This window comes from Plecotus auritus (assembly GCF_963455305.1).
Source record: "Plecotus auritus genome assembly, chromosome: 7".
In the NCBI taxonomy this organism is placed as follows: Eukaryota; Metazoa; Chordata; class Mammalia; order Chiroptera; family Vespertilionidae; genus Plecotus; species Plecotus auritus.
Genome location: NC_137774.1, coordinates 56,122,800 through 56,139,156, shown reverse-complemented (window position 1 = coordinate 56,139,156; position 16,357 = coordinate 56,122,800). Strand labels below are relative to the sequence as shown.

At 52.9% G+C, this 16,357-nt stretch overlaps 1 protein-coding gene across 3 annotated transcripts in view; it reads right to left on the bottom strand.

Moving 5' to 3' along the window:
- Nucleotides 1–16,357, bottom strand: part of DHRS7B (dehydrogenase/reductase 7B) — an 82,038-nt gene that overhangs the window by 31,890 nt on the left and 33,791 nt on the right. For 2 of the 3 annotated variants that reach the window (XM_080682848.1, XM_080682849.1), the window contains one exon: nt 9,326–9,507. In XM_080682848.1, the coding sequence (XP_080538974.1) occupies nt 9,326–9,507 (182 nt within the window). Of the gene's footprint in view, nt 1–9,325; nt 9,508–13,165; nt 13,256–16,357 lie in introns of all 3 variants that reach the window. The other variant, XM_080682847.1, reaches the window with a different exon arrangement.

Sequence of the window (16,357 nt, the reverse complement as noted above, 5' to 3'; positions counted from 1 at the left end):
ATGGGTAGAAGTTTTGTGTTGTCCAGTGAGTCAGGACAACACAACCTGATCACCCCTGACTTCCGAAGGGACCCCTTCTCTCCTAGCAAGCTAACGTAGCCCCACGCAGGCTCTCTCTTGTTGCTTAAGTCCTTATATCTGAGCCTAGACTTTCTTTATTTGCACCGGTCATTCACAGTCCTTACCACTAGCATTGAAAGCCTCACAGGTGTTCCTGCTTGGTATTTAGGAACTTCTCTCCCCTTTTCTAGCCTTCTTTAAAGTCATACACTGCAAAGGACTCCGAGTCAGGAATTATCTCATAGTAAAGGGAAAAAACAAAGCAGACCAGGAGGCCAAGACAGTGGCTCAGAGGAAGCCTCAGTCTCCCCAATTCTTAGCTCTACCCCATATAACGCCCTAATACACTCCAGAGGAACTTCAGTCCCTAGTAGCTCTTGGGGTCACTCAGGAAGATCCATGGTTAAAATTTCAGGGAAAATATATCCTTCCCCAGGGACAGGCCTGCGATATCTTACAGCCTATTCATAATTCCCTACGTATAGGATACATTTACAACTCCAAAACCCCTCATCACATGTCCTAGCGTAGCCTCCCTACTGCAAGATATTACCAAAACCTGTTCTACTTGTTACTCAGTATGTCCCCAAGGACAGGTGAGATTAGACCTCCTTCTTTCCCCACTCATCAGGCAAGGGGCCAAGTCCCTGGACAAGACTGGCAGATTGACCTCACTCACATGCCCCCTATTAAAAAAACACACAAATATCTCTTAACCCTCACAGATACTGTCTCAGGCTGGTAGAGGCCATTCCCCACTACGTCTGACCCACCTCATTACAATCAGAAAATGGACCTGCTTTCAGATCTCAAATGACTCAACAGGTCTCCTCCACTCTCAACATCCAGTGGGACTTACATCCCCCACCAGCTCCAATCTTCAGGCAAGGTAGAAAAGGCAAATTCTTAATTAAGTCTCACCTAACTAAATTAACTCTCAAAACTAAGAACCTTAAACTACTCTCCTACCTCTAGCCCTTATGCACATCAGGGCAATCCCCCATGTATCCTCCCTTCTTAGTCCCTTTGAACTCATGTATGGAAGACCCTTCTTATTAGGAAACTTCCCTTCCACAGAGACCCCTCCAGAAGACTGTGTCCCCATCTTAAACCTCATCATTCAATTACTGAAGAACATGCTGATCAGGTCCTCCCTCGACCTTTTACAGGAGACGTCCCCCTACTCCTCCTAAAGGAAATCCACCAATAATTTACAGCCCTGAAGGCAAGGCCCTTATCAGGTACTCTTAACCGCCCCAATTGCAGCTAAACTATCAGGGCATACCCCATGGTTCCACCTTTCCAGGTTAAAACCCATCTCAGGAACACCCCCATTACATGAGCTGGAGTCCCCTAAGATTACAGCCACCAGATTGGGGCCCCCCAGACTCCGCCTTACCCACATCCCAGAAGAGGGTGAATGAGTGAGCACTCCTGCAGGTGCTCCCTATGTACCCTAATAACCCTGACTTCCCTGAAAGCCCACCTCCTCTCCTGGTACAAATCCTCCCAGTCCTAGCTACTGCCCCCTCTCCCTTTGCATCAGGATTCTCACCTTTTCATGGGACTGCCTTCTACAAAGGGACTTGGATTACCCATGGGGCGAGATTTCCTTCTTTCTAGATCCTGAACATACTCTTTCCCCTCCTTGGGACCATCCCTGCCTGGAAGTGGGGATTAGCTCTCTTTCTCATCCTATCCTAGCCCTCCTCTCCTATTCCCATAAGGAACTTTCCCACCTCCGCTCATCTCAAACATTTATCCTTGCTCATTCCTTCCTTAGCCAGGGACTGCTGGCTCTGCCTTTCCCTCTCCTCTTCAGCGTATACCACCATCCCTATACCAATCAAGAGATGGAATCAGAAAAAAAAAACACTCCGGCTTATAAAAAGGGAAAGGAAACTATAATTCTCAAAAAGGCAGACACATTTCTAGTTAATTATCCCACAGCCCAGGCTAATCAAGCCTCCCTTCTTTTCTGTTATTATATTCAATCTCATACTAAGGTAGCTCCTTCTTCCCTCCCGTCACAGGTCCTAACACGCTACACACCCCACTAATCATCCAAGCTCCTTTATGCTTTACAAGGTCACAGGGCAGTATAACAGGCCACCTCCCATCATCAGCTGGCAACACCACAGTTAACCTAGAACTACCAAACGGCCATTGGTCCCAGTGGGTTGACTACCAGGTCTCCCCGGAAGCCAGTGGTTATTTCCTACAGCCGGTCTGTTTTACTTCTTATCCAACCATCCAGGCCCAAGACTTCAACTGCTCCTTTCCTTCCCTTTCGCTTTTCCCTTGGAAAACAGCCCATCCTAGCGTTCCCTCCCACTTTCACTGCAATGGAATCTCAACCACTCATCTGTCACCCTTATTGGTAGCGCCATGGCGACGACCCTCTCGGTTTGAAGCGTAGAACTAGGAAAGGGAACCTCATACCCTTTAGTCACCTCTTCTCCCTACCCCTTATAGCTCGTTGGCATGATCAGGGATTCTTCTTCCTCTGTGGGGAGAACACATACATCTGCCTCCCCACCAACTGGACAGGAACCTGTACTCTCGTCTCTCACCCAATGTAGATGTGGCCCCCAATAATCAGTCTTTACCTGCCCCCGTAACCCATCATAGCCGACACAAAAGAGGAGTCCAGATAATCCCTCTCCTCATAACCCTCGGCATCACAGCAGGGGTTGGAACTGCCATAGGGAGCTTAACCACTGCTCTACCTATTTTGAAACCCTGTCACAGGACCTGCAAGAAACCTGAGGATGCCCAGCAAGGGGCAAAACTGGGAAAACAAGAACCTCACTCCCAGGGTAACCTATCCTCCCCTTTCATATCACTAGTGAGGCATCTTAGACCCCTGATCTTTTCCTCCCTAAAGACAACATCTAGGCCTCAGTTGTATTTCAGCTCCAGGCCCAGAAAAGCAGCAAAACCAGACAAGTGACACTGCGGCAGCCTCAGGACCAGCTTTTACCTCCCAAGTCACTCAACAGGATGCTCTCAAGCCTTCACCAACCAGTCTCTTGGGGAAATCATGCTGCTGCAACCCTCCCTCGTCCAGCCTACTACTATCAAAGTCCATTCCCCTGGGATCTCCACGTCCCCGCCTCAGCAGAAAGTAAATACAGAAGACACGACCTTCGTCCCTATTCCATAAAACAAAAAGGCTGGAGTGTTAAGTCTGATCAAATAACTGAATCAAAACCCTCTCCCCCGGGAACTGACCTTCAGGCCATTTCACTATGGACATTCCCTTTTGCTGAGACCACACTTCACTTGCTGAGAACACATTCCATTCCATCTGGTGTGCGGACTATCGAATAAATTTGTAATCCCTCATCATTCTGGCCTCCTGCTTTCCTCCTTGGTCACCCAACAGGGGGCAGAGGGAGCAGGGAGAACAGAGAGGGCAGGGGGAGCAGAGGGGGCAGGGGGAGTAGAGGGGACATGGGGGCAGAGGGGCAGGACCAGCAGAGGGGGCCGGGGGAGCAAGGGGCCAGGGGAGCAGAGGGCGCAGGGGGAGCAAAGTTGGCAGGGGGCAGGGTGGCAGAGGGGGCTGGGGGAGCAGAGGGGCCGGGGTGGGGAGAGGATGGGGGGCAGGGGTGCTGGGGTGCAGAGCACACGGAGCCCCTGAGGGGCAGGATGGAGGCAGACAGTGGGGAGTCCCTCCACTGCTAGGTGGGAAAGGGTACAGCTGGAGAGAGCTGAAGCCTGGAGAGCCTACAGTAGCCATGGCAGGAAGGGGCTGCATGTTAAAGGCTCCTCCTCGGGGAAGGAAGGAGACTGGACAGGCCCGGACTGCACCGCGCCCACTACTCTTCCAGGTGACAATGGTGAGGACACCCCTAAGATGATGGAGGCACAGCCAGAGCGAAGTGGGCACCTCTGCTAGTCACATCCTTTTGGTGCAAGAGGCATGGCTCCCACGGGGGCAAAGCCAAGGGGGTTCATCAGGAGGCTCAGGACAGCTCACGAGCTGAATGGCCAGGACGTGGGAGGGCGGGTTGTGGGTGCCAGGGCCGTGGCAGCAGGAAGCAGCTCCCTCAGGCTGGCGTCCTTCTCGCCCTCTGCAGCCAGGCTCCTCACCAGCTGTGCGGGCTCCAGGCAGCTATGCCATGTCCACACAGCTCCCTGCCAGGCAGGAGCTTCGACTTGTCTCCTCCGAGCTCTGGTGTGGACTGGCCCAGCAGGGGTCCCACATACTCCCCTGAGTCAAAGAGGAGGGCAGGCCCCCCCAGGCCACCTGCAGAGGAGGAGGGAGGCAGAGGGTGAGGCCTGCCCCAAACACACTCTAACTACCTGCTCAGGGCCCTGAAGACGAGCAGCTTATAGAAACTAGTACCAGCCAGGGCTCCAGAGGACGGGTTTGACCTCCTGTGTTCACCTGACTTCCAACACTGGTTCTGTGGCCCTGGATTAGCTATAAGCTCTGTGTGTCTCACTTTCCTCACATGGAAGACACAGACAGAAACAGCCCTGGAACTGAGTGAGTTGAAGTAGATTGGGTACAAACACTCCTTAGAAAGTACTGCATGAGTATTGCTTTGTATTCCTCAGCCACCTTTTTCTTTTTTTAATATATTTTATTGATTTTTCACAGAGAGGAAAAGAGAGGGATGGAGAGTTAGAAACATCAATGAGAAACACTGATCAACTGCCTCCCGCATGCCCCCTACTGGGGATGTGCCTGCAACCAAGGTACATGCCCCTGACAGGAATCGAACCTGGGACCAACCCTTCAGTCCACAGGCCGACGCTCTATCCACTGAGCCAAACCAGTTAGGACCGCAGCTGCCTTTTTAAACGCTCTACTAGTAAACCAGACTGCTGGTGAAGCCTGCAAGGCCAGGGTTTAGGAGGCACCTCTGCCTGTCCTCACGGCATCCTAAGTCTGCCTCCCTCAGCACCCGCCCGCCCGCCTGTGCAGTTTGCACAGGCCCTCCCTCCGCCCTGGCTGAGTGCGGTCAGGGAGAGCTCAGAGGTGGGCAGCCCAGTGGTGTCCTCTGCCCTCTGCTCACAGCCGGGGACGGGGGCGCTCAGAGAGGGTGAGGGTCAGGCTGTCACTTCTTCTCCGAGTGAAGCAGGGTCACTGGTCTGACAGCCCTTCTCTTAATCCCAAAGAGAAGCCCTGCTGACAGCTAAAAGGCTTCAAACCCTGGAAAAGAAATGCCAAGACCCTTGGGAAGAGGAAGGCTGACCTCTGGACCGCCCTGGAGCAAAGCCTTCCTTTATGCCCTGCAGCACCTCCTGTCACTTCTTCAGCGTTTACTTTGCCAAACCCAGGCCTGCACCTCCTGCACAGCCCAGGTGGAGTAGCAGGGATGGAGGTGCTAAGTGACTAAATCAGTATATTCTCAGGCGAAGCTCCAGCTGGTTGTTCACTGGCTCATCCTGACAAAGGGCACAGATCCAGAGCCCTCTCAGCCTGCCCCACCTGGCCTGCCCGGCCCAGCCTGCCCCTGCCCAGCCTGCCCCTGCCCGGCCTGCCCCTGCCCGGCCTGCAGCTCTCTCGGCCTGCCCTGCCCAGCCTGCCCCTGGGAGGTCTGGCCAGAGCCACAGCCCATCTCACATTGCTGTTCTCACCAGGCAGCAAGGCCAAGGGGGTGGAGAGGCAGCATTCCTGAGGCCAGGACTGCTCCCCAGTTTAGCAAACCATTCCCAAGATGAGGAACTTCCAGTCCTGCTGGCTTCCTCACCCCCTCTGGCCCTGCCCTGGCCCACACAGTGGGCACTAGGGCACAGGCATGGGAACGGCCAGGACTGCTCCCCAGTTTAGCAAACCATTCCCAAGATGAGGAACTTCCAGTCCTGCTGGCTTCCTCACCCCCTCTGGCCCTGCCCTGGCCCACACAGTGGGCACTAGGGCACAGGCACGGGAACGGACACGCAGAGCCAGAGGGGGAGGGAGGCACCTGCTGGGTGAGGATCCGGACAATGGCCCCTGGCGCTCTCGTAAGCTTTGCTTCCTAGCAGAGCAGGAAGACATTAAAACCGCATAGGGAGTGATAGGGAGGCAGATACAGCCGGAAGGGCTCCATCTTCATGTTTGAAAGAGCTGCCCCAGGAAGGAGGGGGGGGGGGGTCGAGGGGAAAAGGAGTCTCAGGTCTATGTATCTAGGCTACAGGCGCCCTCCTGGCTTGCAGATCGAGAAGGCAGCTCGCTGCTTCAGGGCTCAGGCTGGCAGAGTGGCCTCCAGAACATGCTGCTCCTCTGGACAGCAGCCCTGCTATGGTACAAGGACACCTGTGTAACTTCACTACACAAATGGGAGAGATGCAGAGCTAAAGACTGCCCAGCCGTAGCGCAGCCCGCAGAGCGGCTAACACGGGCAGAGCCACTGGCAGGGCTGCAGCCCTCCTCACAGCGGCTGCAATGCCTGGTTAAGACTTTGTTCCTATTTTGTTGTTGTTAATCCTCACCCGAGGATATTTTTCCCGTTGATTTTAAGAGAGTGGCAAGGGGGTGCGGGGGAGAGAAACACTGATGTGAGAGAGACACATCAATTGGTTGCCTCCTGCACTGACCCCACCAGGGATGGGGATGAACCCGCAACCCAGGCACGCGCTCTTGACTGAATCAAACCCGCAACCCTTCGGTGTGTGAGCCAATGCCCTAACCACTTAGTGACACCGGCCAGGCCTGACCCGGGCCTATTTCCCCTGGCTGGAGGGACAGAGATACAGGGAGTCCTGTCCCTACCATGTTAAAGGGGCAGAATGCCAGCAGCATTTTCTACTCCCTTCACGGTGTGGTGTCCGGAAGAGGAAGTGTAGAACAATGAGAACTGGAGCACCTGCAACTCCACACCTCCCCCGCCACCCGACTCTCACATGCTCGAGGACTCTCGGAAGGAGGGCTTCTCTCTGGGATTAAGAGAAGCAGCTGCTGACTGGCCTATATATAGTGCTGAGGGAGGTCAGAGGACCGGCTGGCCCAGGGGCTGGAGGCAACTGGCCCTGTGCAGGTCTGCGGATCTAAGGACAGGCCAGGGTCCCCAGGAGAGACTTGCCCGCACCACAGGCACCTGGAGGGATCTCACCCACAGCTTCCCCCTCCTCTGGCCCCACAGCCACTCACCCTTCAGATGGGCCCACCTGCTCCCCTGTTCCTGCAGCACCAGAGCTCACAGCCCCACACACTGTGCTGCCCAGCTTCGGGCCTGGCCTGCAGTGCCCTCCCCGCTGCCCTCCCTCCCTTTTCCTGAGCCATGTCCCCCTCAGGTCAGACAAGACTGAGTTCTGAAGTCATAGATGTGGTTTAAATCTCGGCTTCACCCTTTCAGGCTAGAAGTGCTAGGGCTGGTCAGACCTCCCTGACTCGGCTGCACGGATCCAGGACAGAAAGCACAGCCAGCGCTCTCGCACATACCCTCCCGCTCCCAGGCCTGGCTGCGATTATCCCCGCCTGGAATGGCAATGTCCTGAGCAAGTCCCTGCCTCTCTCCCTCCTGAGGGACAGGATCCTCTCCCATCTGTCTGTTCAGCACCTGCCAGAGCCTTGCCCGGGGAAGATGCCCATCAGTGCCGGCTGTACTATCGCCAACTGAAGAGGCAGCAATGGTGAGCCTGCATGGACCTGAGCGCGAGTGTGGCCGACGTGCTGTGTGATGCGATGTGTGTGAGGTGCTGAGAACGAGGGCCAGGCTCACGCACGAGCTGGGGGCCCTTTGTACACTCTCTGCAAGGAGTGCTTCCCTCCTGCCCCTCCCGGCTCTATGGCTGGTCTTGTAATTAACTTGAAGTAAGACAGGGTACAGGGAAAAAATGTAATGTATGTACGGGAGCCTCCCCCAAATATGAAGCTCTAAGATGTGAACAATGCAGGCAGCTTTTATATCTTTTAGACAAAAACAAACACAATAAATCTGTGAAGAACTGACAAGACCAAGGAGTTTGTGCTGTGAGTAGTAAATCAGTGAAGAATTCACAGGTTTGCTCAGAAAGCCTTCTCGTCCTTGAACTCACCACCTCTGGTGACAAGAAGGCCTCTGCCTCCTGGTGCAGGGAGGATGCCTTTCTGAAACTTTTTCAGTTTCAGCCTACACTCCATAATGTTTGCATTGGTTTCAGTGCACAGCCCAGTGGTTAGACCATCATATACTTTACAAAGTGTCCCCAATATTTCCAGTGCCCACCTGGCCCCAAACACAGTTTCACATCACCTGGGAGATGCAGTTCCTGCTTTCAAGGGAATGAAGGAGGGTCGGAGTGGCCTGTCATTCTTGCCCCAGCTGTTTCTAAAGTAACTTTAATTCAAAATGATCTGGGCCTATTTCCCTGGCTGGAGGGACAGAGATACGTGGAATCCTGTCCCTACCGTGTCAAAGGGGCAGAATGCGAGCAGCGTGAGCTGGGACTCAGGAAAGGCTGTCTCACTATCTCTACATGAATATATGCAGGGTGGGCATGAATTAGGGGTGACATATATTGCCCCCTTCACATGTTTGGAAGGGAACTAATGACAGCTCTACAAACTCATCTGCTGGGAGGTGAGGCAGCGACTGATGGACCCAGCAGCTCAGGTGCTCACTGAACTAGAAGGGACTAGAAGAAACTGGGGAGCTGAGGCATCACGCATCCTGGTTCCAGCCCTGCCAAGCTGTGTCCGGGTACAGCTGCAGCACGGCCCAGGCAAGAAAAGATGCAGAGTCCTGGCCAGCGTGCTCAGTGGTTATAGAGTTGGCCTGAGCACCAAAGGGTCATGGGTTCAATTCCCAGTCAAGGGCACATACCTGGGTTGCAGGTTCAATCCCTGGCCCCAGTGTGGGACGCAACCAACCGATGTGTCTCTCTCATATCGACGTTTCACTATTTCTCTCTCCCTTCTACTCTCTCTAAAATCAATGGAAAAAAATACCCTCAGATGAGGATTCACAACAACAAAAAGGCTATAAACCAGGGGTGCTCTGTGTGGCCCTCACAGAGGGCCTGAATTGTCCATATTTGAAAATCGGGAGCCTTTACATAAAAAGCCCTATTTCAACCACCATGGAACTGAGCAAGGCTGCCCGCTGGGTGGACATGCGCTTCCAGGGGGCCACGGTCTTCCTCCTGAGCCTTTGCCCCCATGCAGAGGCTGAAGTCTCTTGCACTTAAGCTCTTGCTTTTAGGAACTGGACTGAGCACAGGGACAGACCTTGTTCCCAAGTCTCCAGTGGCTCCACCTACTGACATCAGCGCTGTGTCCCCATGGCACTGAGCGGCTCCTCCAGCCAGGCCACCTTCCACGCCTGACAGCACTGCCCCCGGGACCCACCTCGCCCCAGGCCCGAGGTCGCGCCCGTGATGACCACCACGGCGTCCTGGAGGTAGGCCTTCATCCGCATGCACTGCAGCAGCTTGAAGAAGAGGCTGAAGATGCCCACGCAGCCAAACAGCAGGGACAGGGCGGCCATAGAGGTGACCAAGTCCATGGCCCTCACTGTCAGCGAGCTCTTCCTGGAAGAACCAAAACCAAGTAAACTAGTGGCAACATGGGAAACGGGAAACTTGCCACCCTCCTGCCCGGGTCAGACTAGAGCCCAGAGCTCTCCTGGGAGGACTTGGGCTCTGCGTCCAGCAGACACCTGTCTGAGCCTGTGGTCCTGCCTCGTGTCCAGCCCCGGAGCGTGATGCTCTCTCAGAGGTGACAGGACCTCTGCCTGGTGGTGCCCCGGAGGCACCAGCACACCAGTCCTCACCGATTCTCCTTCTCAGCCTGTTTTGGGAGACAGTGTGCTGTCAATCCTGAGGAGCCATATCTGTTTCTCCCACAACTGCCTCCAACTTCCTTACTCCTCAGGCTCCCCCATCACTCACCTACGCCCCTATGCCCAAAGCAACAGCTAAGAGGGGAGACATAAGGTATTTAAAGGTCAAGGGTGAGTGAGTGAGCACCAACACTGTGTTGGTCACTTTGAAAGAAATGCCCTGTCGGGCCACCTGTCAGGTGGACCAGCATCTGCCACACAGAGGCCCCCCACAGCCCACCTCCAGGACTGCGGCATTGGGAGCACCGGGAGCCTCCCCAGGAAAGAGGCTGGAACCCTGGGGGAGCTCCTGTGACAGCCTGGAGCTTCCAATCACTCATCAAACTGGGAGTAACCATGTAACACCCTCACCCCTCTCAAATGCTCACCGCGCAGCTCCTCAGATTTAAAACTACTTCTGCTCCCTTCCCCAGACACCACCAGCCCTGTGAAGCCACAGCTGGCCACTGAGCACGCACAGACCCACTCCCACTGAGTTGCTCGGGTCCAGGTCGGGGTGGGCCGTCCTGTCAGAACGAACCTGCTCTTCGGCAAAGGGTTCCACTCCAACTTCAGCTGTGAACCCAGCTAGTTTAGTGTTTATTTTTCACTTGCTTTCCAAATGCACTTAAATTCGCAGTTATCATAAAAAAGCACTGACATTCTTGGATAAGTACCTGTAAAAATGACTGCCATCCACCCCCACTTAATCTACTTCTGAAAGACCCCCAGCCACTGTCCGCTAAGTGGCTGCATTTCGCTCTCACCCTACATTGTGCCAAGCCTCAAGTTGATAACTGAAGTGGTTTCTAAGGTGTCAAACTCTTTACCTGGGCACTGATGGCAGCCCCGCCCCAACAGGAGGCACAGGCCAGGAGTTCTGGCCCATGACGCAGCTGAATCCCAGGATAGTGCTGGGCCCCAACGACCCTCTCGCACCTGGGAGCAGGGAAGTGACTGCTGGGCCAGATTTTTGGTGTCACTTTACCAGAAAATGATAGCAATTGACATAAAACACAGGTAGGCCCTGAGGTAATTATAGCTCAGAAGTTTTAGGTAATAAACTTGGGGAGAGGGGATGGGACAGGATTTCAACCCAGCGGGATAGCTGTGTGGGAAGAGCTTTTTCCCCACTGCAACCCCAGCTCCTTAAGTGAGGCAGGTCCCAACGTGAACTACCCTGCCTGGCCCAGAAGCCGCAGGGGCTAGCTGGGGCCTAGAATAGCCAGGGAGGGGTGGGGACACCACTCACAAGAGGAACCAGAGCTCCACTACGTCAGTGGGTGCAAACAAACTACACACTGCTCCCTACCACAGGCCCAGGTCCGCCTGCTCCCACCTGCAGCCTGGGGCTGAGCAAGCTCCACGGAGGGGGAGGGGTGTGTGTGTGTGTGTGTGTGTGTGTGTGTGTTAGCCTGGGGCTGAGCAAGCTCCACGGAAGGGTGTGTGTGTGTGTATGTGTGTGTGTGTGTGTGATAGCCTGGGGCTGAGCAAGCTCCACGGAAGGGGGTGTGTCTGTGTGTGTGTGTGTGTGTGTGTGTGTGTGTGTGTGTGTTATAGCCTGGGGCTGAGCAAGCTCCACGGAAGGGTGTGTGTGTGTGTATGTGCACGCGCACGCCCTACACTGAAGGGTATGGGGGGAGGGTAATAAGCCTGTTGCCTCTGGAAACTCAGAGGTGTCAGAGACCAACTGGAAGATGCACTCTAACTGTGTGAGGAAAGGCAGTGCAGGGTCACAGGAGGAGCCCTGGCGCCAGCCTGTCTGGACTCGGCCACTTCCCAGCCAGGTGAGGGACTTCACGGCTGAGCCTGAGAACCCTCACCTGTGAATGAGGGTGCAAGTCCCACTCACAGGTTTGCTGTGAGTCCGATGAGGTGGCTCACGACAAGGTGTGCCCAGACCTGGTGTAGGTGAGTGCCAGTAAGCGGAGCTGCCGTCACATCATCCCACCGCCTCGCTCACTCCTGGCCCAGGCACCGGTTTCAGAGCAGTCCATCTGAAGCTTGTCCAAGAGTACCTAGTTTATGAAAACTGGTTTCTTCTCAATAAAGAGAACTCATATACTTCTCTGTGTTTTTGTTTATTTATTTATTTATTTACTATCTAAAATTTTTTTATTACATTTCTGATATATACATTTAAATAATGTTAATTAGCATACTTAGACATAATTGTTGAATAACTTTTCCTTAGATGATATTTTCTTTTTTTAAAATAAATCTTTATTGCTCAGATTATTACAGGTGTTCCTCTTTTTTTCCCCCCATAACTCCCCTCCACCTGATTCCCCACCCCACCCCATGCCCTTACCCCCCGCCACTGTCTTCATCCATAGGTGTAAGATTTTTGTCCAATCTCTTCCCACACCCCTCATACCCCCTTCCCCCTGAAAATTGTCAGTCCACTCCCTTTCTAGGTCCCTGATTCTATTATATTCACCAGTCCATTCTGTTCTTCAGATTTTTTATTCACTTGATGGAGTGGCTTTGTGTGGTAGGTGACCTATAGGGGCCAGTAGCTCAGCCTCCCCAATCACCTGAGGTGGACGCTCTTGGTACACCCCTTTGTGGGCTGAGTGCAAACTCTTGGTGTAGTTAAGCCTTGATTGCTGTTGGTACACTGGGAGGAATTGACCTCCAGGCCAATTGGCTGTGAGGACCCACTGTGTCTATAATGGAAGAACTGCTGCGCTGGAGACACGCTTATGATGCAGGACTTGTTTCAGTGGGGCTTTGGTGCTCACTGAGTCTGCCTCTTGAATGTGTCACTTATGGATGTGAGGAGTTGAAATCTGATGTCGTCTCACACTGACCACTAGGTACACTGGCTTCTGGATCTCCAGTGGGGTGCAGGTCAGCTACTGTCTGAGGCCACCCAGCAGGAGCTACAGCGAGAACTACAGTTTTCTCTTCTTTGCTTGGGGTTTGGAGGTTTTGGAGCTGTCTGACCCGGGCTGCAAGTTTGCTAGGTTAAGCTGCGATAGGGCAGGCCATTCATATGCTAATACCGCTGCTTGGAGCTTGGGTGGGTTTGTAGGTTGTGCCGGGTGGGGTCTCAGTGCGTCACTATGCTAGGGCGTGGCAAACAGCGATGGCTGCCAGTAAGCTGGCTCTGTGTCTCCGACTGTGTCCTCATGTCCCGCACCCCAGCGCAGTAAACAATTATTCCTGCGCGCAGCCCTGCAAGCAAGCCACCCTCACTTTCCGACCCGATGGCAGACAGTCCAGCTTCTCCCCGTAGAAGTTTGGGTCCCCCGTGTCTCCCCAGAAACTGGAGTTTGGAGTAATTGGGAGCTTGTCTCCCTTTGGGTTGAAAAAAGCAGCACTCCCAGTTGCCCACCGCCAGCTCGATTCGCACGCTTCCATACCTCAGCTTTTCAGCACTTGTGCACATCTCAATGCTCTTTTCTCTTTCCTTCTAGTTGTAGAACTTCCACTCAGCCAGCTTTCCCATGGTTCTGGGTGATAGACGTTTTGTTTTTTAGTTGTAGTTTTGAAATTGTTGTGTGAGGCAGCAGTTTAGGTGTTTACCTATGCCGCCATCTTGGATCCTCCTCTTCTCTGTGTTTTAAATTAAATTTCATACCTTTACACCTTTAATTATAATCAACAAATAGGGAAAAACACAACTTTGTCAAACGTCAGGATCCTGTATCCCAAGGTTTGTTTCAGAAACTGGGCTGCTGTGAAGCCATTAAGGCCAACACAGCCAGGAGAGCAGACAAGTTGTGATCTGTCCCTGCTACTTTTTCCTCGCCCAGGGAGGAGCGGGATGAAGACAAACCCATCGGCAAGGCTCCTGCTGGAGCAGCAGCAAAGCTAGCAAACGGCACATGCATGCACCTGCCGTGTCTACACCCAAGCCAACCATCTCCAACACGAGGGAAAGAGAAGCTACACACAGTGTGTACACTTCCAGGTTCCCTGGGCACCTGCCCACAGCACCCAGCCAGGACCTCCTGGCACCAGCCAACGTGGCACCCAGGCCGAGTAGGATCCGCCTCACCCACAGGCCAGCTTCCTATGGGGACAGCACACATCTGCCTTCAGGCTGACCAAGGGCCACAGAATCAGAAGGCAAAGAAGTTAGAAATCAGCATGACGTGCCCAGCCCGCTCCAGATGAGGGTGCATGATGGGAAGACACTCCAGAGCAAGCCATTCATTTGAGAGAACCATGTTCAGTTTCAGGGTAACCTTCCTGACCAGGTGCAGCTGGTCATGTTAGCAATGTCAACTCTTTCTGAAAGTTTTTCAAACTCTTATGGACCCACTTTTTTCCCCTCCGCAGTGCTTGTGGTCACCCCAATGTGCCCAGGGCCACTGGGCCACCCTGGGCAATTAGAGACAGCTGAGCCAACCCTTCCTGTCTCACCCTTGGCAGTCAACACGGCCAGGAGAGCGAGACACAGAGCCGGCTCAGCCTACTGCAGGCTGTGGTCCTTGGGGGCCTTCTCCAAGCAAAGGGACAGCTCCAAGATGGATGAAGCACTGTGTCCTTGTTGGCTACAATCCAGGTGAGGAAATAAACCTCCTATGTGAAGCAAGTTCAAAGGGGGCCTGTTTTCTCTGAAAATGGCATACAAGAAGGACTTTAATATGTTTGTAAATGTTGCATTTTATACCAGAAGGCTTCTTAACTGTTGGTTTCAGGTATAACTGGGAAGGTAAGATGATGATATAAAAAGGGAGTTGGGGGGGAATCTCACGCATGACGCCCAGCATTTGGAGATCAGCTTGCAGAAAGAGGGGAAAAGTTGGCACAGCACTCTATGAACCACACCGTAAGCAGGACAAGTATGTGGGGAGGGGGAGAGAGACCAAAAAGGATAGAAGGTGGGATCACCCCCTCAAACAGGAACACAGGTCACACATGGTCTGGAAGTAGAGCACACTGTCTGATGGACACACTGGTGGCCAGGCCCTCTCTTCATTGATAGGAAGTGGCCTGAAGCATGACCTTACACTATGAGCTGCATCAGCTGGCGTTCGCACACGAAGCCCATCTGCTGGGATTTTCATGTATGAAGACTACGGAGCTATAGACTTAAAAGAGTGTAAAGGTAGAAAGTTCCTTCTCAGGTGAGCTCCTTGGGCTGGGCAGCCAGAAAGCTCATGGGCTCTCACTGTGACCAGAACTCAGCTGCCCTCTTATTTTCCACTGAGAGCTTCTTTTGTTGTTGTTAATCCTCACCCGAGGGTATTTTTAGGGAGAATGGAAGAGAGAGGGAAAGACAGAGAGACACCATGTGAGAGAGACACATCGATTGGATGCCTCCTGCATGAGCCTGACCAGGACCAGGGCTGGGAGGAGACTGCAACCGAGGTACATGCCTTTGACTGGAATCGAACCTGGGACCCCTTGGTCCACAGACCGACTCTATGCACTGAGAGGTTCTTTAAAAGGGCTTTCAGAACCTCAAACCAGAAACAAGGCTATCATCAAGAAATCAACTGAGCAGAAATGTCACCTTTATGCCATTTGCTCCATTTCTCATACTTGATCAAAATTCTACATTTCACAGATGGAATCAGTTCCTAATATTCCTTCTTTCCTCAAGCAATTATAAAAAAATTAAATTTGTACTATTAATAAAAACGGATTGTTGGCGTCTACTCTGAAACCACAAAGAAATCAAACCCTGAGACACATCTGAAAATCAAAGGAGGGAATCTGAAAACCCTTCAAGGTTAAGAACAATAATTTCAGGTCTATAAAAAGGATTAGTTATGAAGTAATTTTTCACGTAATGCAGAAGAAAATCAGGCTCAAGGGCAGGATGCTGAAATCATGTGGCAAGAAGTAGCTTAGTATCACAAAGAGCAGCTAGGGTCTCATCCCCACACACCGCCACCCATTCTCATACTTCATAACTGCAAACAGCTTGAAACAGCTCTTCTATTAAAGGTGACATAAGCTAAGGACCATGCTTATGACCCATTTCTGAAAATAGGTGTCTATTTTCAGAAAGTAAAACCAGAGTAAAGCTGCTCTTTTTTGGTGTGAAACAAATGAGAAGCAGCTGCTAGGCTGTCTTCGGCTGAACAGAAAGACTGTCCGACCTCAGACGGCAGTTCGTGTGACAGGGTGGGTCCTGGTGCTGTGTCCTCTCCGGTTTTTCTTACCTGGGCAGAGTGACGGAGACTAGAGGCCAGAGGACACTTTCTGGTCAGCCAGCCCTCTATGGAATGCGGGACTGAGCTACAGACGAGTGGCCTGCAGGCTGTACTTTGGGATGCCAACCTTAGAGCCCCTGGTTTAAAGGAGTCAGGCTGGCATTAGTAAAAATAAAAGCCAAAGAAAGGCTGGAGAGTATTTCAGACCAGCTCCTGAATGTCCAGTCCTGGGAAGAGAAACACGGAGAGCGAGCTCTGCTCTCCAGCCAGACGCTGGTCACACACTGCCCCGCAGCCCCCACCAGAAGAGCAGAGGCAGGGCCAGGCCCCTCCTGACCCTGCCACGCAGGCTGCCTACAGGGAACAGGGGACCAGAGGCTAACATTGACTATGAGCCAAAATATTAGTTCAGTTTTTTAAAAAACAGCACTTTATCACTGGAAA